Source organism: Peromyscus maniculatus, chromosome 8, assembly GCF_049852395.1.
Source record: "Peromyscus maniculatus bairdii isolate BWxNUB_F1_BW_parent chromosome 8, HU_Pman_BW_mat_3.1, whole genome shotgun sequence".
Lineage (NCBI taxonomy): Eukaryota > Metazoa > Chordata > Mammalia > Rodentia > Cricetidae > Peromyscus > Peromyscus maniculatus.
The window spans coordinates 43,813,323-43,841,160 of record NC_134859.1 but is presented as its reverse complement, the minus strand read 5'-3'; the positions used below and the strand labels follow the sequence as shown (position 1 = coordinate 43,841,160).

General features: G+C 43.1%; 1 protein-coding gene across 2 annotated transcripts; it reads left to right on the top strand.

The window, feature by feature from the left end:
* The first annotated feature begins 1,594 nt into the window (after positions 1-1,594).
* On the top strand, positions 1,595-27,427 carry LOC143274461 (olfactory receptor 2B11). Of its 2 annotated transcripts, XM_076577746.1 has the most exons (2): positions 1,595-1,636; positions 26,454-27,427. In XM_076577746.1, the coding sequence occupies exons 1-2, from the start codon at positions 1,595-1,597 to the stop codon at positions 27,366-27,368; spliced, it is 957 nt and encodes a 318-aa protein (XP_076433861.1). In that variant the 3' UTR covers positions 27,369-27,427. The 2 variants fall into 2 exon arrangements, with proteins under 2 accessions (XP_076433861.1, XP_076433860.1); XM_076577745.1 differs by lacking the exon at positions 1,595-1,636 and having other exon boundaries at positions 26,412-27,427.
* Positions 27,428-27,838: the final 411 nt, after the last annotated feature.

Below are 27,838 nucleotides of genomic sequence, written 5' to 3'. Positions count from 1 at the left end.
TCAGAGGGAAGAATGACTCTTGGAGAGGAGGACTGGAGGCCATTCATGCTACGTTCTGGAGAAGACTCTGGCTGTATTTTTTCTATGTCCTGAAAATTTGAGAGAGGTTGAGTTCAAAAGAAATTGACTAAAATGTTTAGGAAAAGACAGTTCCTGTGGTCTCACAGCTGCAGTGGATAGATCAGTACAGAAACATCAAGGTCTGCATTAGAGGGTTATAAAGGGAGATCTAGGGACAAGACACCATTATCAAAGACTATAACTGATGAGAATGAAAATGTATTTAAAGAGAGAGCCTGACTGAGAATGTAGATGAATGGAGTCTCTAATTTTAGATGATACATAAAGACCTACTGTACATGAAAAAAGTCAATGACAAAATTTTAAATACTATGTGTGGTGGTTTGATTAAATGCCCCCCATAGGGAGTGGCACTGTGAGCAGGTGTGGCCTTGTTGGGGTAGAAGTGGCCTTGTTGGAGGAAGTACATCACAAGGGGGTGGGCTTTGAGGTCTCAGAAGCTCAAGCCTGGTCAGTGTGTCACTTCATTTCCTGCTGTGTGCTGATCTGGATGTAGAACTCTCAGCTCCTTCTCCAGCATCATGTCTATGTGCACACCCCCATGCTTCCCACCATGATAACAATGAACTGAGTCTCTGCAACTGTAAGCCAGCCCCCATTAAATGTTTTCCTTTATGAGGCTAGCCATGGTCATAGTGTCTCTCCACAGTAATAAAACCCTAGGACACTGGCTTATGGGATTTTTCTAAGGCATTGAAACTAGTCAAAGTTCACATAAAACAAGGAGAATGATGGGTACCAAGGTCTAGGATTGGGGTGGACATAGAGAGATTATTTACTGGGTCTAGTTTCAGTTTGATAAATCCAAAGATTCTAGATATAGATGGCAGCAAGAACTGGACAAGCATATAAATGCACTTAATACAGTGAAACTCTGTGTTATATACAGTTAACAGGGAATTTAATGTAAGCATACATTAAAAAATTCTACTTCATGACCTATTCAGGTAGAGAGGGTTCACAGTGTAAGAGGTGGGCAGGAGGGCCCTGCATAGGTAGATACTGAGGGATGCTGGGAGACCCTGGAAACCAGCATATGTTTTGATATGTTAATGGGTCCTCAACTAGCCATTTGTCTTCAGTTTGAGACCTAACAGGGAGGAGGTCAGGACAGGAACTAAAACAGTACAGAAACCTGGAGGCAGGAACTGATGCAGAGGTCATGGAGGGGTGCTGCTTACTAGCTTGGTCCCCATGCCTTGTTCAGCCTGTTTTCTTATTGAACCCAGGACCACCAGCCCAGGCATGGCACAACCCACAATGGACTGAGCCCTCTTGCATCAATAACTAATTAAGAAAATGCCCTATAGGCATGCCTACAGTCCAATCTTTTGGAGGTATTTTCTTAATTGAGGTTCCCTCCTCTCAGATGACTTTGGCTTGTGTCAAGCTGACATAAAACTATCCAGTACACCAGTACATATGGAGTTTTGAGGTTTTTGCCATGGAGTTATTAAAGCAGAAAAGCCTTATTTATCCTAATAATCCAAATGATTCCATTTAGTCATAAATAATGCAGGTATCAACAGAAGGACAAAATGTGAGTTTCCCCAATGCATTTGCCTTATTGGGCTTCTCAGATCATCCATTAGAGATGCCCCTCTTTGCCATGGTCTCTTACATCTTTACCTCAGTGGGAAACACCTCCATTTTTTTTCTCTCCCTCATGAATCCTAGCCTCAAGACCTCTCTGTCTGGACCTCTGTCTCACTTGTACCACTGTGCCGCAGCTGTTGGACCCAGACAAGTGCTGTCTGGGGCTACATTACACAGGTCTATATTTTCAGCTGACTGGGCTGCACTGAATGTCCCTGCTAGCAGTAATGGCCTTTGATCACTACTCAAGACATCAAATTGTACATACAGAGGGCCTTGATTACAGAAGGAGCCAATAGAGAGTGAAGCCAGTGAGATGGTTGCAGAGCATGACAATGAACACACTTATGTCTAAGTACAAAACCTCACCTCATAGTCTCAGGGGCCATTCTGCTGTACTTAAGAATCACAATGACAGCCAGGCATAGTAACACACGCCTTTAATTCCAGCCCTCAGGAGGCAGAGGCAGGTGGATCTCTGTGAGTTCGAGGCCAGCCTGGTCTACATAGTGAGTTCAGGACAGCCTGAGCTACATAGTGAGACTCTGTCTTAAAAAAAAATCACAATGACAAACTTATATAAACAAACATGACTGGAGACATGGATACAGGTAAGTAAAAGAAGATTGCATTTTGACACAACTCATCTCAGTGAATGAGTGTTCTGTTGAGAGCCAGATTGTTCCAAAGTTTTCTTGGCTTTGATGTATGGAGAAGGAACATAGTTCCTTAAATAAAGTCATGAACATCCTTGGCAAAGCCAGTAATAGCTTGGGGCCAGGGTCTTGGTGAAGCTGTGGCTTTGAATCCTGGGAAATCAACTTGTCTCTCTTGTAAATATACGAAAAATAAATCTTAAAAATTATAACTTCACATTTTACATAGTTCTTAGATGCTGCCAAAATAGTATCAGTTCATTTGTTAAACAGCAACCTGGATGCCTTAGTGTTGAGTGGTTTTGCTCATTTCTACCATCACTTTACTCATCCTATAATTTTGAAATCTACATTCTGCACCCCAAAAAACAGACCACTCCCCAGATACACAGAGATTCAACATAGGGTCTTGAAAAAGATAATATAGCATTTTCTGCTCGAAATCATAAAGCTCCTAAAACAAATATGCAGAGACCTTTGGGCTTCAACACAACTGGTGGGAGGTAAAGAAGGTGTCCTTGTAGAGACAGGGATTGTAGCTTCACAGAACAGTGTCCACACATCCTCTGTAATGCTTTAAACTTGAAGGGCCTTTACAGTGAGTGGAAGAATGGTGGCCTCGAGGCAGTCTTCCTTCCACAGAAAGCTGGGCATTGAAGTGGGATGAGAAGCAAGCCCTGAGCTGAACTTTTGAAGTGCTTTTGAATTTTGTGAAGAAAAAAATAGCTGGAATGTTCCAAAAGCACAAAAAAAAAAAAAAACCCACCCAAGCAAGCATGAAGATCAAAGAACACAGATAAGTGGGCCATGTCATAGGTATTGTAATTAATTGACATCTGAGATTGTCATGATTGTTACAGACACTAGAATTTATTAGACTGTGTATGCACTAGAGCCGGATGACAGGAGATTTTTCTTGGCACAGTAAATAAACAGCAATAGCTAAGCTTAGAGTCAACATTTAAACAAGGTGAGTGATAAACTCTAAAGAGAAAAATAACAAAGAACAGCACCCCCCCCCCCATCTATTTCTTTTCCAGCTCCATTAGCTTATGGAAGTATATGACCAGAGCAGAGGGCAGCAGGAGAGTAATCTTTGTATGTTTTAAATTAGACATCTAAAAGAATTGGGGGAAAAGGATGCCTGCTCACCTACTTCTCAATCAGCTTCAGTCACACTTTTCAATGTCACAGTTGAAACCAGTAAAGCCATGTTATTCCATGTAGTTCTTATATTTTATCTCATATATAGTAATTGCAGCTCTAGATATTTATGGTGTAGAAAGTGATGTTATGACTTCTGCATATAACGTGGAATGACAAGATTCAAACAATCCACTCACCATCTCAAACATTTGCAAAGTTCATGATACAAACTTCTGAGATGACCCTCCAAGCCACGTTCTACTCAACAGTCAGCTCTATTTACCATACCAAAAATGTTAGAAACCAATGTGTAGAAGACATGTTTGAACACTCTTGTTCATTACTAACCTATTCAAAATAGCACAGTCGGGAGCAAGCATTCATCAAGGGATAGAGGGAAGAAGAAAAGTGGTAAGGATACAAAATGGGTAAATATTCTCCCCTATAATTGAAGTTCTACCATTTGTGACATCATGGCTGGATTTAGGTAACACAATGTAAAGTGAAATAAGCTAAACACAGAAAAGCAAATACTGTGTCCTTAATTGTTTGGAATGTAAGACAATAGGCTCATCAACAGTGAGAGTCGTCACTAAATGCCTGAGCTTAGAGAAATTGTGAAAAGTTGTCAAGCTTGGGTTGAATTAGAGAGATACTGTTGATTGGTTTTAGGTCCGCTGTGCACCATGTATGTGTTGCTACATTGTTATCCAACTCAGGAAACATAATTTGGGTATATTCAATTTTAGGGACATTTCTCTAGCAAAGCCCATAAGCAAATCTGGTTCTCATCTTCCAACTAGTCAGGCTCATAGACTTACTTTTCATCTGAAAACCTTCTTATTTAAATAAGTACTTCAAATGTCTCTCTAAGGCTGGACACGATGCCTATCTATAATTCAGACACTCAGAAAACCGAGGCAAGAAGATTCCAAGTCAACTTGGGCTACATAGTGAGAGGAAGAACGACTGTCCTCAAGCAGACAAAAACGATGAAGAGCCGGGCGTTGGTGGCGCATGCCTTTAATCTCAGCACTCGGGAGGCAGAGGCAGGCGGATCTCTGTGAGTTCGAGGCCAGCCTGGGCTACCAAGTGAGCTCCAGGCGCAAAGCTACACAGAGAAACCCTGTCTTGAAAAACCAAAAAAAAAAAAAAAAAAAACAATGAAGGTGGGAAGACGGGCATGTGCTGTATGGATTTTCATCCACATTATAAAACACATTGAAAAGGCGCTAAAGTGAGAGATGATTGGTCCACAGCTACTGACTCCATTGCTTTGGTCCTGTAATGATTCTTAACATTTTGGCAGAACGCATGTTTGATCAAAGCCACTTACCTCATGACAATGAGGACCAGAACGAGAAAGGAGGGGCCAGGAACAACATATACTTTCAGCTACACCAGTTCCTCCAATGACCAAACTTCCTAAAAGTCCATTGTGCTTAATTGTTAGTTAAAATCCATTCAGTCCATTGGTGGGTTATCGTCCTTATGATCCAATCAGATTTCAAGACCTTACATCTGAATATTGCTGAATTGAGGACAAAAGTCTCTGTATACAAACTTTAGGGAACATTTCAGACCCAAACTATACTAGGAAACACTCATAGACTGTTGGTTGAAATGTAAATAAACACAGAAATTAGGGAAATGTCCCCAAGGAAATTTAAATGGAAGTACCTTAAAATACAACAATCCTATTATTCTGTACTTACCTAAAAGAAACTAAGTACATCAAAAGTATCGACACTCCCGTGCTTCTTGCTGCACTCCCTTCAAGGAACAAGATTCACCATCAAACAAGGTGCCCATTGATGGATCAATGTATAGGAGGACATGGGGCAGATACAAACGATGGGGTACTCTTCAGCCATGGAGAGAACAGCATGGGTGTGACTGGAAATTCTGCTCAAAAGTGAAATGAGGCAGGCCCAGAGAGAGGCAGAAACTACATAATTCAACTCAGGTGTGGAAGTTAGAAAATCTGGGCTTGTAGGTTTAATGAGCAGTGGTTCCTAGAGTCAAGAAAAAGGAGAAAACCGGGGAAGAAGAAAGAAACCTGACGCTCTTCATGGCTACAGCTGGAGATAAGAGAGGAATATTGATATTCTAGAACACAGAATGTATGGTCAGCAACAGTGCAACCTACAATTCAAAACAGCTATTAAAAAAGATTTTGAGGGGGCTGGAGAGATGGCTCAGTGGTTAAGAGCACTGGCTGCTCTTCCAGAGGACTTGGGTTCTAATTCCCAGCTCATACATGACAGCTCACAACTGTCTGTAACTCCAGTTTCAGGAGATCCAACACCCTCACACAGACATATGGGCAGGCCAAACACCAATGCACATAAAATAAAAATAAATAAATCATTTAAAAAAAGGATTTTGAATATTATCATGGAAATATCATAAATTGGAACAGAGAGGTGTCTCAGAGGTTAAGAGCACTTACCGCTCCTGCAGAGGACCCAGATTCTGTTCCTGGGATCTTCATGGTAGCCCACAACCATCTGTAACTCCAGCTCCATGGACTCCACTGCCCTCTTCTGGTTTTCTGAAGCACTGCATGCATGTGGTACATACACATAACATGCAGGCAAAACACTTAACATTATTTAAAGTAAATATTTTTTTAAATCATAAATTGATTCCATCAAGCCTATTCAGCTTGAATAAACCAATACAAAGTACATACATTTATGAAAACATACTGTATTCCATGAGAATGTGTGGTTATTGTCTGTCAATAAATATTTTAATAAAAGTAAATAAAATAAGCAGATTCTACAATATGCAAGACTATTTGGTGAAGTATTTTATCCTCTGATGGATTTACAAATAAAATAAAATAACTTCTGTATACATTACATGATCTAAAAAGATAGGCCAAAAATCTTATTAAATTAGCTTGTTTGTTATAAGCCTTAAAAAATGTTACTTGTATGTACATTTTCAGGGCTGACCATTTGGTTTTGGATAACCAATTACTGTGCTCTTCCCTGGGGAAGACTATTTCTTCCACTGTCAGCATGCCTCAGTTGCCTATAATTCTCTGTCTAGGGTTGAGGCCTTGTGGGCTTTTCCCTGTCTGCTCTGGCATGTCTATTGGTGTCCTTGTTCAGCTCGTGTCTAGGTAGTCAGGCTGGTGAGACTTTATGTGTTTAGCTCCAGACATTAGCAGGAAACTCACAGCAACCTCTGCGATTCTCTCCATCTTACAATCTTCCCAGCCCTTCTTCTGCAATGGTACCTGAGCCTTAGGTGTGGAAGTTATGTTGTAGATGTATCCATTGGCACTTGGGCTCCATACCTCTGCATTTTGATTGGTTGTTTTTCTGTAGTGGTCTCTGCTGTGGATATAGTTCTGTATAAATAAAACACTGATTGGCCAGTGGCCAGGCAGGAAGTATAGGTGGGACAAGCAGAGAGGAGAATTGTGGGGGTGGAAGGCTGAGTGGGAGAGACAGTGCCAGCCACCACCATGACAAGCAGCATGTGAAGATGCCAGTAAGCCAAGAGCCATGTGGCAAGGTATAGATTTATAGAAATGGGTTAATTTAAGATACAAGAACAGTTAGCAAGAAGCCTGCCACAGCCATACAGTTTGTAAGCAATATAAGTCTCTGTGTTTACTTGGTTGGGTCTGAGCAGCTGTGGGGCAGGCGCAGGTGACAGAGATTTGTCCTGACTGAGGGCCAAGCAGGAAAACTCTAGGTACAAATGGCACCCAATATGTTGGCAAGAGTTTCCACCTAAAACATGAGTAAAAATATTCTAAAACGGAGCTAAAAACAGTTCCTAGTTTTCTCTTTCAAGCTAGTGGCAGCCTGCGTGTTTGAGCTAATATGGTGGGTTTCTGGGATGTGCACTCAACCTGCCGTATGGCAGAAATGAGGCCTCTGCAAGTGGTACATTAAACTGCATTATGGATTTAGCCTTCGCTAGTACAAAACAAAAAAAGAGGTTTCTGGGCTACACGCTGCTTTGATAGAAGCATAGACCCACTATTTCTGAGAGTTGATGGCTCCCAGAGCTGGCGGAAAATGTACCACTGCCATGTTGGGAAGCTGAAGTGGGCGGAGCCAGCAGCCACAGCATAGTTTCAGTCTTAGAATTCTGCAGTTTAAAGCAATAGGCTCAATGTAATATAAAAAATAAGCCACGTAAAGATGGCTACCACACAGAGAATCTGGATTATGTTCTCTTTGATATTCATAATTGAAGAAAAACATTTGATGGTAAAATATGTTGAGTTAAACCAAAATGTTATTTTAAAGGTACCTTGCCTTCAAAATAGGGATGTAAGGATATGTTGCTTTGGAAAGGAGGCTCTGCTTTTGTTTCCACAGAAAGCCAGAAGCTATGGATTTGTTCCAGATTAAGATACATCAGGTTTGACCAGCCAAGACCCCCTGAAAGTTCTCCAATAACACCAAGGCCCAGATGATGCAACATCCAGAACCATTTCAAGGCAACTGGCTCAGATGATACAGCTTCATGGACTACTCCATAATCCTAAAATTTTCTTTGTGTCCCCATAAGATACAGCGCTCCCCTCCAGCAGGAAGTAGTAAGAGAAACTACGCCCAAATTCCCAAATTATATGTAATTTTACTATGTTAAGGTTACAACCTTCCTTTTGGAAAAGAAAAAGAAAAAGAAAAGGAGAAGTGTTGTGGATATCATTTTGTATAAATAGAACACTGATTGGCCAGTGGCCAGGCAGGAAGTATAGGCAGGACAAGCAGAGAGGAGAATTGTGGGGGTGGAAGGCTGAGTGGGAGGGACAGTGCCAGCCACCACCATGACAAGCAGCATGTGAAGATGCCAGTAAGCCAAGAGCCATGTGGCAAGGTATAGATTTATAGAAATGGGTTAATTTAAGATATAAGAACAGTTAACAAGAAGCCTGCCATGGCCATACAGTTTGTAAGCAATATAAGTCTCTGTGTTTACTTGGTTGGGTCTGAGCAGCTGTGGGGCTGGTGGGTGAGAGAGATTTGTCCTGACTGTGGGCCAGGCAGGAAAATACTAGCTACAGGTCTCCTTCTGTTGAAGAGACATTTCCCTGATGGGTGAAAACTGCGTTTATCTGTGGGTATAAGGACGAATATTGTGAATATAGTTAAGGATTGCGCTGGTCCAGTAAAGTGGTGGTTGTAGTTTCTCCTCCAAGATCCGTGACTTCACCAGTCCTGGGTGGTTGGCTAGGTTTCCAACATCAGGTACGATTACCCTCTTGTTGAATGGGTCTTAAGTCCAACTAGAGAGAGTTGGTTACCATCAAGCTATGCATGCTACCACTGCATCCTTATGGCTATCATGTCATGCTAGTTGTTGTTGTGTGGGCCACAACTTCTTTGTGCTGACCATGAAGAAACTCTTCCCAGAAGATTTAGCCTAAATGATGCTGACCTCTTTTTAAATCACAGACAATCTTTAGGCATAGCCGACCAAACCACAGATTCTCAGTTCAAAATATCAAAGGGTGCTGATAGGATCTTGAAGGGACTCTCAAGATTCTCTCAGAAACTTCACAAACCAGGTCTCAATGTCTGCACTGCTCTCATTAACTTCCAAGTTCCTGTGACAGCTCATTAAACTCTGAACCCTCAATGGCTTTTCTAGCTCAAAGTTGCAAACTCCTTCCATAATCCTCCCCCAAAACAACATGGTCAGGTCTGCCACAGCAGTAGTCTGACCTCTAGTACCAATTCCTATTTTTCTTAGGTTTCTGTTGCTGTGATAAAATACCATGACCAAAAAAAAAAAAAAAAAAACAAAGAAAAACTTAGGAAGTAAAGGGTTTCTTGCTTCTTACAACTCTCAAGCCACACTCTCTCACAGAGGGAAGTCAGGGCAGGAACTCAAGACGGGAGCCTGGAGGCAGAAACTGATGCAGGAGCCACAGATAAATGGGGCTGACTGACTTACTCCTCATGGCTTGCTCATTCTGCTTTATATACAACCTAGAATCACCTGCCCAGACAAGGCACTGCCCACAATAGACCACACCAATCATTAACAAAGAAAATGCCCCTACAGACTTGCCTCCAGGCAATCTGATGGAAGCATTTTCTCAGCTGAGGTTCATCTCCTTATATAACTCTAGCTTATGTCAAGCTGCCAAAAATAGAAAATACTATCCAGGACAACTGTGAAATAAAATATATCATCAAGATACCAGAAAATTACCCCTACGGTGACAAAATAAAAATTCACCCAATAAAGAACTTCCTAATATGCTTCTGATATAGTGACTATCAAGAAATATCTCCAGAGGGCTTCACTGTAGTGGACATCAGACTTTCCAAATCACATTCGTGGATGGGAAACCTATCAACATGAGAAGGCTACAGACTTTCAGGTTTCTTGCAGGCAGCTTACTCAGGTGTATATTCCAGGGCAACATGATTTTACAGAAAATAAATGAAAAGAAATCCCCCCAGAATGTTTCTCTGTACAAACACAGCCCCTGGCTTAATTATCTCCATGAGACTACTCAGGCCTCAGAAGAGCTAAGGGATAAACCCAGGAGACCCCCAGTGTCATCAAATTCACTCTCCTTCCTGCTTTCTGCCTAGTCTGCCTCCTACTCCTTAAACCCCTCATTGTCTAAGAGTGAATTCTTAGACCCAGTCCTCAATATTCTCATGGCTGGTTCCACCCTCTGTATCTCTTCCTTCTTCAACCTCAAGATAAGTAAGAGTGGCCAGCTACGGTCTTCTGTCTATGATAAGTTTCTCTCTCCTCTAGGAAGTCCCACAACCCAACATAAAGAACATCCTCACCCACTGAGTGTGGGCTAGGCTAGGATAGGAAATGATTTTATTTTAATCAAGGAAAACAATGTAAGAACATCTAGGAGGTTATGTTTTTCAACCTAATTATGACCTTCTTCGGTTTTCACATCTAAAAAGTTAGGATGTAGGATTTTGTGTACTCTTAGAAACCAGGGTAAATCAAATGTCAACTTAAAAAAATAAGCATGCATAATAGACCAAACAGAACAGTAACCATTCAAGGAAAAATTAAGTCACCACACAATAAGTATTAGGATATACAAGCCAATGAAATAAAATTTCTGACATATATTTCATGGTGATACAGAAAACAACTTCAAAAAAATCAAAATCTAGGATAAGTCAATAGTGCTGGGTAGTTGTAGGAAGAGAAAGAAAGAAAAGGAAGTTTAGAGTATAGAAAAAATACTACGTGCAAGTAAATCTGGGTAGCAGTCACTGCACGTACTATGAACAGGTAGACTAGGTCATCCTAACCTGAGCACTTATGTGGGTGGTGTTTAGAGAAAGAATTAGGCCAATATTATGGAAGTTAATTATAGATCACAATCTGAGTATCCCCATATATAACCTACCTATTCATTCGTGGGAAAAGAAGTCAGACCAGAATCGACCCCAGTGTCATATGTTAAGATTTGGAAGTTTCATGTGACCTTAAAAAAATAATAAAATGATAGAATGAACTGATAGAATGATAGAGGACTGGGATTTCTGAAGATTATTCAAATAGGTTAATGTGGATACACGAAGAAGAGGATTTAAGTTGAATCTGATTCCTGGTGCCACCTTAATTTTCCTTCATTTACCATTGACCTTTGCCAAATGATGCTGATCTACCTTGCCTGCAAGCTCTGATACACTGTTCTCCACCTGGTCCATCCTGTTGGTGAGGATTTCTGATGAGCCTTTTATTTATTCTGATATATATCTATGTATGTATAATTTTAGCTTGATTTTTCTTCAGCAATTCTCTTCATTGGGCTCTATTTTTAGATTCAGGGTTGATTTTTATAAATCCCATTCAGCTTTTCATTTTTTGTTGTCTTAGAGTACTTTCATGGCTTTTTCTGTGGGTTTTTTTTTGTTTGTTTGTTTGTTTTTATTTTTCGAGACAGCGTTTCTCTGTGTAGCTTTGACCTTTCCTGGAACTCACTTTGTAGACCAGGCTGACCTTAAACTCACAGAGATCCGCCTGCCTCTGCCTCCCTAGTGCTGGGATTAAAGGCATGTGCCACTACTGCCCAGCGTCTTTTTGTGTTTTGAACAAAGTTATGTTGTTCTAATCTTAGATGGTCTTTTAACAAAAAAACCCAGAGCCAGATATCAGGGTGAATGCTGAAAGATCAGAGAAGCAGAGCAAGCCACAGCCAACCTCACATGGTGAACTCCTCAGCTGATCCTGTTTCCATGAATCCTCAGACTGAAAGCCTCTGAGTCCTCACCTGAAAGGGTCTCTGCTGAACTGCATTAGTTCCTGTTTCCTCACGCCTTATATACCTTTCTCCACCCTGCTGTCACTTCCTGGGATTAAAGGTGTGTGTGCTTCCCAGTACTGGGAGTAAAGGCGTGAGCCACCACTGCCTGACCTCTATGTCTAATCTAGTGGTTGGTTCTGTCCTCTGATCCTCAGGCAAGATTATTAGGGTAAACAATATATCACCACATAGTTCCAAACATTCTTTTGAGTTCTTCATCTGAAGTTCTCCCACTTCGTTCTCACTGGGAGCATTGCTGTGGAGTTAGTAATTTTTGGAGAAGACATGTTATCTTGGTGTTTCATGTTGCTTCTGTTTCTGCACTGGGGCTTATACATCTGGAGCTGGCTGGTTGAGTCCTATCTCTTCCTTCAGTGGAGGCATTTACAATGTTCAGGAGAGGACTAAGTTGTAGGAGGGCTGAGCTATCATTTTCCTTTGTTGGCCTGGTACTGGGGCTCGAGGCTTCTACTTTAATCTTTCTCTTAGAGTCAGGAACTATTCTGGGACATCTCCAGTCTCCTCCCTGTGTCTGTGGTTTTCACTCCATGCTGTGGAACTTCCTGTGCCTATGAGCCTTGCTCTGGGACATCTCAGGCCTCCTTCCTGGGTCTAGCTAGGCATTTCTCTGCAGAGCAGATACTTGTGAATAAAAAGATTGGTAGATTTCAAATCATATCTTTGTTATGAGAGAATAGCAAGTATTAATGAGAATGTGCGAAAAGAGTCCCTAGTGGTGGGAATGTAAAATTGTACAAAGATTCTGAAATACAGCAGAAAAAAATATAATAAAATCCAGAAGTTATACTTTTGAGCACATACTCAAAAGAATTGAAAGCTAACCCTCAAAATGGTGTTTGGAGAACCACATTCACCGAAGCTCTGTTTCCAATGAGCAAGATAGAGACACATTCGAGCGAGAATTTGTGGGTGAATACAAATGATGGTACAGTAAACACATATAATTAGTGTTAATTGTCCCTTTAAAAGGTTGGAAGTCCTGACTTACCCAGAGCATAGATGGATCTGGATGAGACAGTGTGAGTGAAGTATGTCAATGATGAAGTTACAATACAATGAAATTTCTCTGGGATAATTAGACTAATTGGAATCACACAAAAAGTACCTAGAATGGCTGATGACAGGTTCTTGGACTGTGGTAGACAGGAAGATAGATATTGTTCAATCGTTATTGATTGAGTTTGATGGCTGTAGTGACTCTAGAGGTGGGTGGTGGTAATAGCTAAATGACAATATAAATGCATTTAATGCCGAGCAGCAACATTTGGACAGGTGTTAGATCTAAGAGAGAGCTTGGGTATGCCCCTATTGAATTAGCTTCCACTGTATACCAGAGATTTGGATGACTCCTTTCTTTGGGATGTTGTATTAATTACTTGTCTCACGGCTGCAATACAACACCTGACAAAAGCGTCTTAAGGAGAAGATTACTTTTGCTCACAAATCCATGGAGAAGTCATGGCAGCAGGGACTTGAGATGGCTGGCCATGTTACACCCACAGGCAGAAGCAGAGAGAGAGGAATTCAGATGCTCAGCTCACGTTCTGCTTTTTATTCAGTCCAGGAACCCAGCCTAGGGGATGATACATTTCATATTTAGATAGGTCTTCCCACCTCAATTAACCCAATCTAGAAATGCCTCGCAGATTCGCCCAAGGTTTGTTCCTGGTGAGTCTATGTACCACCTGGGTGACAGTCAAGCTTAACCATCCCAGTTCCATCCCTTGCCCATTTGACTTTCAAATGCACCACTTGTGAGCCAAAACTTTCTACCTCTTGTCTTAGCCATCTTATAAAGCAGAATGCATTCAGTCAAACTTCAAAATCTCATGGTAGTTAACAGTTTCAACACTATTTAAAGGTTCTAAATCTAAGTTTCATCTGAAACACAGCATGATCTGTATAGTAATAGTAATACAGCAAACTACATGCTTCCAATATATAATAGTACAAAATAAACACTCCCATTTTAACCCAGAATAGTGAGAACCTAGTAATGAATGATGAAACCTAGACTGAAACCCAGCAGGGTAAACATCAAATCTTCCAGCTCCATATCAAGCATCTGGGGATCATCACGGACTCCTCTTGGCTTCAAAAGACTTAGGTAGTCCTTTCCCTCCATCTCTGCCACCTGCAGCATGACATAACTTCTCTCTTGGGCCCGTGCTACTCCACAGCTGCAGCATTTCTTCACTTTTTCAACACCCTGAGGTCTCCATTGCTTGCAACTTGGGTTTCACACTGTCCTTCAAACCTGCACAATATGGTCCTTGAATGGTTCTAACCCGGTCAGGTATTGTCTGGCTTTCAGGGCTTTCTGGAACCCTGGCAGAAAAATCCATGGTGCTCTAAATCTTGTGTCTTTCATATACAAAAGCCATTATCACATGGATGACATCGCCAAGTTCTGCTGCCCCCTCAGGATGGCACCTGCACCCCAGTTTCCATCATCCTGTGTGCTGCCCTGGGAAACACATTCCTTGGACGCTGTTTTTGAGCAAAGAACACTTCCAGGGGCGTTTTCAGTTTAGATTCTCCCCTTTCAAATGAATTTGAATTTTTAAAAGGTGGAGCCTTTAATTCTTTATCATGCCCTGATATATCCAGACATGCCCAGAGGTTCGTTTCCATAATGACTAAATCCTATCAATCTGACAATTGACATTAATCAGTATAGGTATTGTCAACTTTTTGTTTTGTCTTGTTTTGTTTTTCGAGACAGGGTTTCTCTATGTAGCTTTGGTGCTTTTCCTGGAACTCACTCTGTAGCCCAGGCTGGCCTCGACCCACCTGCCTCTGCCTCCTGAGTGCTGGGATTAAAGTTGTGCGCCACCACCGCCCAGGGGTATGTCAAATTTGATCATTATAGCAGAGACACAGTAGGACATATACTAATGTTCTGAAGCAAAAACATTCTTCTGCCACCATAGTCCCTACCTACAGAATGATTTGAAATGGCCAAGAAGCCCCAGGGAGTCCCCTTTCTCACCTTCCAAAGATAGGTTTATAGGAACATGCTGCCATAACCAAACTTTTACATGGGTGTTGGGAATCCAAACTCAGGTCCCCAGGCTTACACAGAAGCACTTTACTAATTAAGGAATTTCTCAATCCCTGTGACTCTTCTTTAGTTGGGAAACTATTACTAAGCAGATACAAATTTGCCTTTCAAAAGACTTACCTTTGTCTACATTTTCAGCAAAAGAAAAAACTACTTTGTGAAATGGAAAGGGTGTGTCCATATATATGTATCTGTGTGTGCATATATATGTTTATATTTATAGTTACATATAGTTATGTATTATGAAATTTTCATCCTAAAACCTGCTACATGTTTATTAAGTAAACATATTAAATGTGAATCTCTGTGATTTCCTTCTTGAGTCTGGATTCTAATCCTAAAATAGACACTGTGGAGGAATGAGAAATGGAGAACAGTTAGATCTTCATACATACCATTTGTAATTCTATTATGTGATGCAATGTGTCACATAAGTGAACACATATTTCCATACACTTGCTTGTGTGCTTCTGTGGTCACGGAGAACACTGTTCAAGAAAGCCAGTGCAGGACCAATGAGATGGCTCTGTGGGTTTAGACACCTGCTGCCAAGCCCGACAACCTGCTTCCATCCTGAGAGTAACACAGCAGAAAGAGAGAATCAGCACCCTCAAGGGCCTTCTAACCTCTGCACACACCACAGCTCACACACGCCCACACACACCACGGCTCACACATGCCCACACACACAAATCTCTGACCAAACAAACAAATGTTTGATTTGTGTGTGTGTGTGTGTGTGTGTGTGTGTGTGTGTGTGTTTTGTTCACTTCTTTTTTCTTTTCTTTTTCTCTTTTTAAAGAACACAGCAGCCAGCCATGGATCACACACCACCCACCCACAATCCCAGCACTCAGGGAGACCCAGGCTGATCTCTATGAATTTGAGGCTAACCTGGTCTATATAAGAGTTCCAGTTCATAGTGAAACCCCGTCTCAAAAACAAAACAAAAGCAGGGAATTATGGGCATAGTGGCTTACATTTGTAATCCCAGCAGTTGAGAGGCTGAGGCAACATTGTCATGGATTTGAGGCTCGACTGGCTACATGCTGAGTTTATGGACAGCCTGACCTATACAGTAAGGCTCTGTCTCAAAACAACAGCAACAAAACACCAGCATGCATCAGTTCAGGACTGAGGGAAGCTCAGTGTTCTGCAGAAACAGATCCAGAGCCTCGGGTCGCACGCAGTTTTTTTCAGCACCTGGACAGCGCCTCTCGCAGCCCTAGTTCATAAAGTGAATGCAGATCAAGGAAATGAAGAGTAAGGTCTCAAGAGTCCTCTACTGTCACTTGTCCCTACCCACATTCCCTCCTTTATCCTGCCCTCCCCAAAACGCCATATGGAAACCTACTACTGTAGAAGCTTCTTAAAATATATACCTATACGAAAGGAATCTAATGGGGGTTACCATGTCATAGTGGAGTCAATGCCCCAACCAGACATTTTATGCCATGGAGTAAAACCTTCAGTGCCAGGAATGGTTGTATCTTGTTGACTCATTGGCCAAATGTATCCCACGAAACCCCCAAACATCTCAGACTGCTGCCAGGGTGTTGGACGTTCTCCACACGCTGATGGCAGAGCCCGATGGCTGAAGACAACACTTACTTACGTCATCACAAAGACAAAGAAGTCGAGCTAGTGTCTAACTAGAAGCTCCGCCCCTACTAACTAATGTTCATGTGATGTAAGGTACTCTGCCCGCTACAGGAAGAGTAGCCATCAGTATCACCAGCCCAAAACCGTGTGACCTACTGCAGTGACCTGCCTGCAATGTATGCCAGGGCAAGAGTGGCACAAAGGTTGTGGTAGTAACCAACCACTTTTAAAACTGTGTTTAAGGCCCACTCCAGAAATGGGACCCATACTTGACACTGCTAATAACGCCAAGAACCTAAGACTAGGTAGTCACAGGCACTGGGGGGAAACCTACTACTGTTATTCTACTAAAGGAACACAGAATAAAATGACTCCTGGTGACATGTCACTGTCCCCATAGATCAGTGCATCACTCAACCCTCATCAGAGAAGCTTCTTCTTGCAGGAGATGGGAACTAGCACAGAGACCCACAATTGGACTATGTGCATCCAGTGAGAGACTTTCTTTGGAGCACTCAGCCCTAAATGGGAAGTCCCCATCATAGCCCTCCTCTCAAGGCTCAGGGATCTATGCAGAAGAGGAGGCAGAAAGACTGTAAGAGCCAGAGGTGGTGGAGGACCCTGAGGAAACAGTGCCTTCCAGACATAACAGGACTGGTGCACATGTGACATCAGAGACTGTGACAGCATGCACAGGGCCTATACAGGTTCAAACCAGACACAATCCCAGCACTGAGAAGGGGAAGTGGACACAGTCCCACCTGTGACCAAGAAGATATTTGCAGCTGATACCTGCTGGGGAAAGGAAAACCAGTGTTCTCCAGCATTTCTGTCACTGGGGATGTCAACCACACCCCATGACAGGGCCCATACTCAGGAGCTGGCCAGCAAAAAAAAAGGCTCTATATTTTTTGTGTGTTTTTTGTTTTGTCTTGTTTCAGATATTTTTTGTCTTATTGGGGTTTTTGATTGTTTGCTTGTTTTGATTTTCAGAGGTTTTTCTTTTTGAGAGAGAGAACATGAAGTTGGGTGGGTAGGGAGGTAAAGAAGACCTAGGAGGGGTTGAATGAGGAAAAAGAATGTAAGCAAAATATATTGTTAAAAATGATTAAAACGTCATTTATTAAAGTCCTTAATGCATGCCAGCCTGATGTATGTTGGTTATACAAACATGAAAAATATTGAATCTTGGTCTTCAAAAACAAAAACAAACTCAACATCTGAGTTACAGGTTCAGGGATGGAAGAAATCCATGTCATGAATCTAATCTCAGTGGTGTGAGTGCACAGAATAGATGGCTCATTTTATCCAAACTTACTTCTCTTTATTTATCTATTTATTTATTTATTTTTGTTTGTTTGGGTTTTTGGAGACAGGGTTTCTCTGTGTAGTTTTGGTGCCTGTCCTGGAACCCACTCTGTACCAGGTTGGCCTCGAACTCACAGAGATCCACCTGCTTCTGCCTCCTGAGTGCTGGGATTACAGACATGCACCACTGCCACCTCAAACTTACTTCTCATTCACTAAGCTGCAGGAAAAGCAGGTGTATTTAGTTGGTGAGCTAGTGCTCCAAACCCTGCACTTCCTTTAGGAGGACTGACTTCACTCAAGGGCTCCTTATGGGGTCTTTGTGGGCTGGGTCTAACCTGGCGTGAAGTTCTGTGCTAACCCAAATTTGTCAGCTATTCACAGACATCTTTCTTTTTTCAGGCCAGGCATGGTGACACACACACCTTTAAGCATTCCAGAGGCAGAAATAGGCAGATCTAGGTGAGATCTAGGCCAGGTTGATCTTTATATACTGAGTTTCCAGACAGCCAGGGCTACATAGAGAGACAGTATACCAAAGTTTTTTTTTCATATCCTATATTTTTATTATGTTTTCCCCTCTCTCAGATCCTCCCAGCTCCTCTCCTACCACCCAAATTCATGTTCTCTCTCTCAAAAAAATCAAAATGAAAAATCAATAAGATAAAAAATGAACAAAACAAGGACAAAAAGCCCACTTTTTCAAAAAGGAGCTCATTTGTGCTGGCCAGCTCCAGAGCATGGGCCCTGTCATGGGGTGTGGTTGACATCCCCAGTGACAGAAATGCTGGAGAACACTGGTTTTCCTTTCCCCAGCAGGTATCAGCTGCAAATATCTTCTTGGTCACAGGTGGGACTGTATCCACTTCCCCTTCCCAGTGCTGGGATTGTGTCTGGTTTGAACCTGTGCAGGCCCTGTGCATGCTGTCACAGTCTCTGATGTCACTTGTGCACCAGTCCTGTTGTGTCTGGAAGGCACTGTTTCCTCAGGGTCCTCCACCACCTCTGGCTCTTACAATCTTTCTGCCTCCTCTTCTGCATAGATCCCTGAGTCTTGAGAGGAGGGTTATGATGGGGACATCCCGTTTAGGGCTGAGAGCTCCAAAGTCTCTCATTCTCTGCACATAGTCCAGTTGTGGTTTTCTGTGCTAGTTCCCATCTCCTGCAAGAAGAAGCTTCTCTGATGAGGGTTGAGTGATGCACTGATCTGTAGGGACAGCAATATGTCACCAGGAGTCATTTTATTGCTGTGTTCCTTAGTAGAATAACAGTAATAGGTTTTCCCCTCGGGCTCATGACCTGTCTATTCTCTTTAAGTAAACAGAAATACCATAAAGTTGAAAAGATTAAGAACAGCAAATGAAACAACAGAATAATGAAGAGCCTATGGGAACAGATAGGGTTGCTAAGGAAGAAATAAATCATGGCAAAAACATGTTTTAAAAGACAATAAATAGGAGTGAGAAGATGGGTCAGATTTAAGAGTATTTTCACCCCATGTAGAGGACAGAAGTTCCATGCACAGCACCCATAGCTGCATGTGACTCCAGCTCCAGGGAATCTGATGCCCATCTAAGGCTCCATATAAATCTCAAAAGACCTCCCCCACCCACAAAAAGTAACCTGGCAGGTTCTCTTCCAGAGAAAAAGTGGAACTTTATTGTGGGGGCGTTGAATAAGAATGGCCCCCATAGGCTCATAGATTGGAATGCTTGGTCACCAGGGAATGGCATTAGTTGAGAAGGATTAGGGGGTGTGGCCTTGTTGGAGGAGGCAGTGTGTCACTGGGGGTGGGCTTTGAGGTTTCAGAAGCCCAAATCAGTCTCCTGTCTCTCTTCCAGCTGCCTGCAGATCTGGATGTAGAACTCAGCTTCTCCAGCACCATGTCTGCCTGCATGCTGCCATTATCTCTGCCATGATGGTGACTAAACTGTAACTGTATGCCAGTCCCAATTAAATGCTTTCTTTTATATATTGCTGTGGTCATGGTGTCTCTTCACAGCAATAGAACACTGATTAAGACAAACTATAAAAGTACCAAAAAAAAAAAAAGGCAAATCATTTATAAAATCCACACAATTGCTGTGGATAGCACTCTATATGCTGTGAATGTGTTCCTCTGATTGGTTAATAAATAAAATGTTGATTGGCCAGTAGCCAGGCAGGAAGTATAGTATAGGTGGGATAAGCAGAGAGGAGAATTCTGGGAAGAGGAAGGCTGAGTCAGGAGATGCTGCCAGCCGCCACTATGAGAAGCAAGATGTAAAGATACTGGTAAGCCACAAGCCACGTGGCAAGGTATAGATTTATAGAAATGGGTTAATTTAAGATGTAAGATCTATGGGGCTGGAGAGATGGCTCAGTGGTTAAGAGCACTGACTGCTCTTCCAGAGGTCCTGAGTTCAATTCCCAGCAACCACATGGTGGCTCACAACCACTTGCAATTAGATCTGGTGCCCTCTTCTGGCCTGCAAGGACACATGCAGACAGAACACTGTATACGTAATAAATAAATAAATAAATAAATAAACCTTAAAAAAATGTTTAAAAAAAAAAAGATGTAAGATCTAGCTAGCAAGAAGCCTGAGCCATTAGGCCATACAGTACATAATTAATATAAGCCTCTGTGTGTTTATTTGGGTCTGAGTGGCTGTGGGCCCCGGGCAGGAGAAAACTTCATTAAAATAACATTAGAGCAGGCCAGGCAGTGGTAGTGCACACCTTTAATCCCAGCACTTGAGAGACAGAGCCAGGCCAATCTCTGTGAGTCTGAGGCCAGCCTGGTCTACAGAGTGAGATCCAGAACAGGCTCCAAAACTACACAGAGAAATCCTGTCTCAAAAAACCAAAATAATAATATTAATAATAATAATAAATAATAATAATAATAATAGAGTAGCAGCAGAAACTCTGAAATCTAGAAGAGTATTGGAAAGTGCAGTTCAAGCCCTGAAAGTAAATACTGCCAAGCAAAATTATTACAGCAGCAAAGATATTCCATTTTTAAAAAATATATGTGTATGTATGTGCCTATATGAGCCACATGTATTTGGGTGTCTGTGGAAACAAGATGGAGCCCTTAGATCTGACATTATAGGCAGTTGTGAGCAGTTTGATATGGATGCTGGGAACTGAATTCAGGGTCTCTGAAAGAGCAACAAATACTTGTAACCTCTAAGGCACATCTTCATCCCTAATCTCTCCCTCTTTCTTTTCTAAAGATTTGTTTTTATTTATGTGTCTGTGTGTCTGTGTCTATGTTTATCACATGTGAGCAGGTCTGTCAGAAGCCAGAAGAGGATGTTGTATGCCCTGGAGCCAATATTATGTGCCATTGTGAGTATCTCAAGGTGAGTGCTGAGATTTGATTTCAAGTCCTCTGAAGAGCAGCAAACACTTCTAATCACAGAGACATCTACCTAACAAAGATACTTTTTTAAAAGAAAAAAGATTTGTTTATTATGTATACAGCATGTTTGACTGCAGGCTAGAAGAGGGCACCAGATCTCATTACAGATGGTTGTGAGCCACCATGTGGTTGTTGGAAATTGAACTCAGGATCTCTGGAAGAGCAGTCAGTGCTCTTAACCTCTGAGCCGTCTCTCCAGGCCTTTTTTTTTCTTCAGAGCTGAGAACCGAACCCAGGGCCTTGCACTTGCTAGGCAAGCGCTCTACCACTGAGCTAAATTCCCAACCACCAAAAATACTTTTTAAGTTAATAAAGAAATAAAAAACTTCCAAGGTAAGCACAAACTAAAGCAAGTCATGACCACGAAGCCAGCACTTCAGAAGATAGATAAAAGAATTCTATACACAGGAGAAGAGGCAGTCACTGAACAAAAGACCAGGAAATAACAAATCTCATGCAAAGAATAGACTAATGAATGAGAACTAATGAAGATTAGACACCATTCAATTCAATAAATCCCTAACATAAATATGGAAGAAAGAAAAGGATGAAGAGTTTATGAACCTGGCAGATAAAATAAGTAACTACAGGCATTATCCAAGTCCTCTCAATAATAATCCAAATATTAATTGTCTATGCACTACAATTAAGACATGAAAACAAGCTGACTGTATTTCATGAACTTATCTCTTGATTATTTATTGTAGGGAGCATTGACGTCCTTGTGTTCACAATTAAGCACCAGGAGAACCAGGAATATGAACTTGGATTCCTCTATACTGGCCACTGTACTCTGTACTTTGTACTCCGTACAAACCAACATTTTTCTCCCTTTTCATAGGCGTTGGAGGGAAAGATTAGTGTTTCTTATGCTGTGTCAATAGAAATGGGGTACAGTAAAACTAGGTGACCCACCTAGAGACTCAGAGATTGATTTTGGTTCTGAAGCCAGCTCAGCTTGTTCTCTACCTGAACTACAGGCTACACAAGTCAGTCCTCTGCTAGCTTTACAGTGACCTCCTCCCCAACATTAAAGAATTGAAGGAGAAGGAGGAGGACCCTTCAGTGCCCCATGACTGCTCCATTCCCTCTGGTCTTCTAGGATCTACCATTAATTGCATATACTATAGCTCACACTACTTCAATGATCAGTTAATCCCTTAGACACTAATTAAATAAAACATCAGGGATAACTTCACAGCCAGAAGAGAGCGAGCTTCTATGCTGTCTGTGTCAGGGGACAAAGAGCAGAGCCCTCCTGGAAAAAAGCGCAGAGGATGAGGTCAAGTTCAACCTGGGGAATAGTTGTGAAATCACAGGGAAGTGTGACATGAGCTGCCTAAGTGCAATAATTGCTGCCCAAACACCCTGGCTTCGGCAATAAGGAGTTCAGTCTGTATAAGTGTGGAATCGGCTTCACCATATGCAAGTGTCCACAGCACAAGGTTATTGTGATTCTGTAGCCCGCCTGTGGCCAGAGGAAAGCACAGATGGCCCTGAATCTTCCCTGCAAACCTACAGCAAGGGAGAGTCCTTCCCACCTCCAGGCCAAGAATGAGCTCTCTCCACCAGCTGAGGGCCGGGTTCAGGTAGGCATGAGGTCTCTGCAGGTTCATCAGAACAAGCAGACAGCATTCCCCTAGCACACCTGCATTTGCAGTGACTGCCTTCCTAAGCTCCCATTCTTAGTGCAGACCAGCATAGGCTGCAAAGAGTCCTGCTTCCCTGAGCCAGGTCCTCTGTGATGCCAGAGAACCATGGAAGGTAAGGGTCAGTCCTGGAATCCGGACAAGACGGAGTCTGCATCACAGAGAGGTTTTGTGACATCCACTTTAGGATAAAATTACAGGTGGGGGCCTAACTTGTAGAATAAAGCTTTTGCTTCATTTAGTAGTGTGATGCCAGCCGAAAACTGTAATGGTGAGTGTGTATTTACTTTCTCATCATACTGGCAGCAGCCTCATACACCAATCAGAACTCTAAGAGGAAGACTGCCACTGAGCCAGGACACACCCCTGCATATCCCCCCTTGTCTTGAAAGAGCACCCATTAACATCAGCTATGGAGAATGCTGCCATCCATACTTAGCGCCAAAGCTCAGTCCTGGAGTTTAATCCTACTTAAGACTGCAGGAACTGGGGCCTTGTCTTAACTGCCCAGATGGAGGATATTTTAAACTGAATTTTCAGATTGAAGGAAGGGTTAATAAGAAATAAAATTTCGTGGCTGAGTCTGTTTGCCCATCTCAGGGGCTGCTTTCTGGAAATTTTAGTTACTGCTCCAAATTGCTTTTCTATCAGATTCCAAGCGAATTTCAACAGCAGTTGTTAAGGATGAGATAAGATAGATTAACAGACAAATGATTTAATACATGGTAGAAAAATGGATGGATGGACAGATGGATGGGTGGGTGGATAGACAGATAAAAATCAAGATCAATCAGAGGTCTGTATATCACACGAAGGATGATACATGTAATAAGGGTGTATCTGCATGTCCGTATCCTCGCCTCCAGCAGGCACAGTCCAAACACTGTCATCTAAACACCCACTGTGTTTCCAGCCATTGAAGGAGATGGTCCTTATCACTTGGGAAACTGGATTACTTGGAGGCATTTTGCTCTTAGAACCCAAGTCTTAAGAAGCTGCCATCACTGTGTGTGGTTGCTGGGTGGGGGAGTAAAGACTGCCTTCAGAGCAAGTCAGCAAGCTCTGAGGTCTAGACAGGCATTGCTGCCCAGGACAGAAAGAAAGATGAGACACTGCACACCAGCCTTGTGCAGATAGAACCGATAACCCAAGGTCATGGCTGGAGGCAAGAGTGCATAGAACCTCATTAGAAGTGACCTGGATGCTTTGAGTCATGGTGACCGGGGAGAAATCAGATGGGCGTTAAGAGGCAAGGGGTGGACTAGCATTGGGAGCACGGTTGATAGGTGAAGTTTCACAGGGTCAGGCAAGAGGGGACGACACTGTCCAAATCACAACTGGAGGCACAGGTCTAGAAGAACTCTGCTCCAGTGTGACTATGCCCAGAAATTAATGTGTTTACCCTGGGAGGGAACTTGGACCTCAGAGAACACTTGTGACTGAGGGGAATGTGTTGGTGGTATTATGACCAGATAGCTGCGTTCCAGAAGGAAAGCCAGAAAATGTAGAGGCCTAAATGAGTAGAGAATCCAACAAAAGAAAGAGCTGGATAGCAGAGTAAGTGGTGGCCTGGAATTCAGCTGTTTTGCCCCCAAGGAGGCTGCCAAGGACACTATAAGGCTGTGATCCCGCCACTACCACCGTGAATGCAGATGAACCTAGCCTCAGTCTCCAGTGTGAGCCTTAAAATGTGGGATTTTTAAATGTGCTGCACCCTTTCATAGCTCCCTGTGCTAAAATGGAGTTCCAGAGCTCATTAGAGATAAATCCTGCTCTTTGAAGTTAATGCTTTTAAGGATTGTTGATAGACTTGTGCAATAATTGAATGTTTCACGAGTCTATTGAGAACATAATGGCAAAGAACATTGGTTTCAAAACAATATACAGAGTAGAAGAAATTGGCATTCATCTATCTAAACTTTAGAGTCTGGGTTGTTTTTAAATAACAGCAGAGTTCTTTGGTATGTCAGCTGGAGGAGGTAAGCTTGCTGCAACATCTAAATTAAAGAGACCTCTGTTAATTTTTTGGATGTGTGCACAGAGCACCAAACCAAGAATTAAGATGAATATTCTGTAAATTAACCACATGTGAGATTGATTTTCAGGCTTGTCCTGAAGCATTGTATCCCCATCATGAACTCAAAGGCATATATACAGTACTTGGGGAAGCTCAGGCTGCTGGAACTCAAGAATGATCCTGCAGTAGGTCAGGCAGCAAGCTGTCATGGCTACAGCTGCAGACTGCCTGGACCCTGGGATCATGTCTTGCAGACAACAGGGAATGAAGACCATGGCCCCAGAGCTGAGCACTTCAACCAACATTATTAGAGAAAATAATAGGAACCCATGAAGAATGGGGATTTTTTAGAGAGGATGCTGTTTAAGTGTCAAGAACTGTGTTTTAAATTGCTAAGGACAGTGGAAACAAAAGTGAGTAGGAAGTAAAAAGGTGGCTTTTCTTCTGGTGAGGAGATGACAAATTTCTCCCTAGCACCAGAGCTCCAGCATAAGCTATCACAGTCACCAGAGTTCATGAGACAGAGAGCCTTGGCCCACGCAGCACCGACACACAGAGGGGCTTTGATCCATGGAGCATCTTCGACTGTCACTGGAGGAATTTTTCCAGATGGTTCTGGTCCCCAGGCAGTCAGAGGCTTACTGGAACAAATTCCTAACGGCCGAATTTCACTTGGTCTCCTACCTCAGTCCCATGAATCAGTGAGGGCAGCTCATGTGTTCCCTGCATGTGATGGCACCCAGAAATCAAACTGGCTCTGCTGTAGCATTCCCTGTCCCCCTTCTGATCTTTCTTCAAACAGTTCCAAGGGCTTTCTTCCATGCTCAGGACTGCGTGCTCTGAGGTCTCACTAGGGATCAGAACAAATCGGGAGCTCAAGAAGCATATCTCTTGGCTACTCAAGGTGTTCAGAGAGCCTGGAACTCTGCTATTTTTACTGCCTAAGTGAGTGTTAGATGTGCCATCGAGAACAGTCATAGGACAAGGGCTTTCGTAGTCCTGAGAGCCACAACCTGTCCTCACAGGGACAGGTCTCAGCCATGTCTCAGAGGTGAGAAGGCTGGGATCTTATCAGGAGAGCCCCTCCTTGCTTACAAAGCTCTTCCTGCTCTGGGTCACCTCTCCCTTCTACCATACCACTATCTCCAGAAGACAAAATAAAAACGCCTCAGACAGTGCACACGTCCCTCAGTGTGTTTGTAGAGAAGTCATGTATGAGGGTGACGGTGGGGGTTGTGGTAGTCATGACCGAATCGAATTTGTGTGGAACTTTGGCACGTAAGCCTCTCTATCTTCTGCAATGTCTGCAGCTGAAGCAAGCCTCCTTCCCCATTCCCACTGTATCACGCAGGGGTGGAAGTTTAGAAAGGTGGCTGGCTTGGCAGAGGTCAGAGTCAGAGGGGTGTGAGATGTACATACTGCTGCTCTGACTCCCCGTCCAGGGGTCTCTGCATAAAGAGGGGGCAGACAGGATGCAGTCTGAGAAAGAGCAGACATGGAATGAGGAAATGATTCATTCTCTCCATTGACAGTCACTCCTTCAAGCTCCCTGGACTCATCACTGCTGCCAGAAGATGCCTCATCATGAGCAGTGACAACCAGAGCTACTTCTGGGACCCCCCAAAGGACTTCATTCTTCTGGGCATTTCGGACAGGCCATGGCTGGAGCTCCCGCTCTTTGTAGTTCTCCTGGTGTCTTATGTTCTGGCCATGCTGGGAAACATCTCCATCATCACCGTGTCCCAGCTGGATCCCCAGCCTCAGAGCCCCATGTATATTTTCCTTAGCCACCTCTCCTTCCTGGACCTCTGCTACACCACCACCACCGTCCCTCAGATGCTGGTCAACATGGGCAGTTCCCAGAAGACCATCAGTTATGGTGGCTGCACCGTGCAGTACGCCATTTTCCACTGGCTGGGCTGCACTGAATGCATTGTCTTGGCTGCCATGGCTCTGGACCGCTACGTGGCCATCTGTGAGCCGCTCCGGTATGCCATTATCATGCACCGCCCGCTCTGCCAGCAGCTGGTGGCTATGGCCTGGCTCAGCGGTTTTGGCAACTCCCTTGTTCAGGTCATCCTGACAGTGCAGCTGCCTTTCTGTGGGCAGCAGGTGCTGAACAACTTCTTCTGTGAGGTGCCAGCCATGATCAAGCTGTCCTGTGCTGATACCACAGTGAATGATGTCACTCTGGCTGGGCTGGTGTCCTTCTTTGTGCTGGTCCCTCTGGCCCTCATCCTTCTCTCCTATGGCTTCATTGCTAGGGCTGTGCTGAGGATCCAGTCTTCCAGGGGACGACACAAGGCCTTTGGGACCTGTTCTTCCCATTTGCTGGTGGTTTCCCTTTTCTACCTACCTGCCATCTATATGTACCTGCAGCCCCCATCCAGTTACTCTCAAGAACAAGGCAAGTTTATCTCCCTCTTCTACTCCATAGTCACCCCCACCCTCAACCCTTTCATCTATACCTTGAGGAATAAGGACGTGAAGGGGGCTCTCAGAAGACTCCTGGCAAGGATTGGGAGGCTGTGTGGATGGTGAAGGTCTAACCTGGAAAGAGCTGCATACATCGTAGAAGGCTGAGCAAGGACTCTGGGAGGTGGGGGTATACCTCAGTGGTACAGCCCTTGCTTGGCATGTGTGAGGTCCTGAGTTCAACTCCCAGGACTGTGGGAAATGCTTAGAACTGTAAGTTCTTTGAGAAATTTGAAAGCTTAAAAAAATCCACCTCAAAATACTTCACTTTCTATGTGGTGATGATGCTTAAGCATCTAAGAGGTTGATTCTCAAAGCACAATCCTAAGAAGACATATAGCTTCAAGAATCAATTGTGTAAATGACTTGATGCTCACCAGTAGGTGTGAGACTACTGGATTCCTCATCTCCTAGTTCTTTCCTTTTTCCCACCTCTTCCTATATTTCCTCTATCGTTTCCTATTTATCTCTTTTTAAGCCTTTCTCTTCCTTTGCAGTCACTCCAGATGTGCACAATATGAGCCTGACGCACAGTC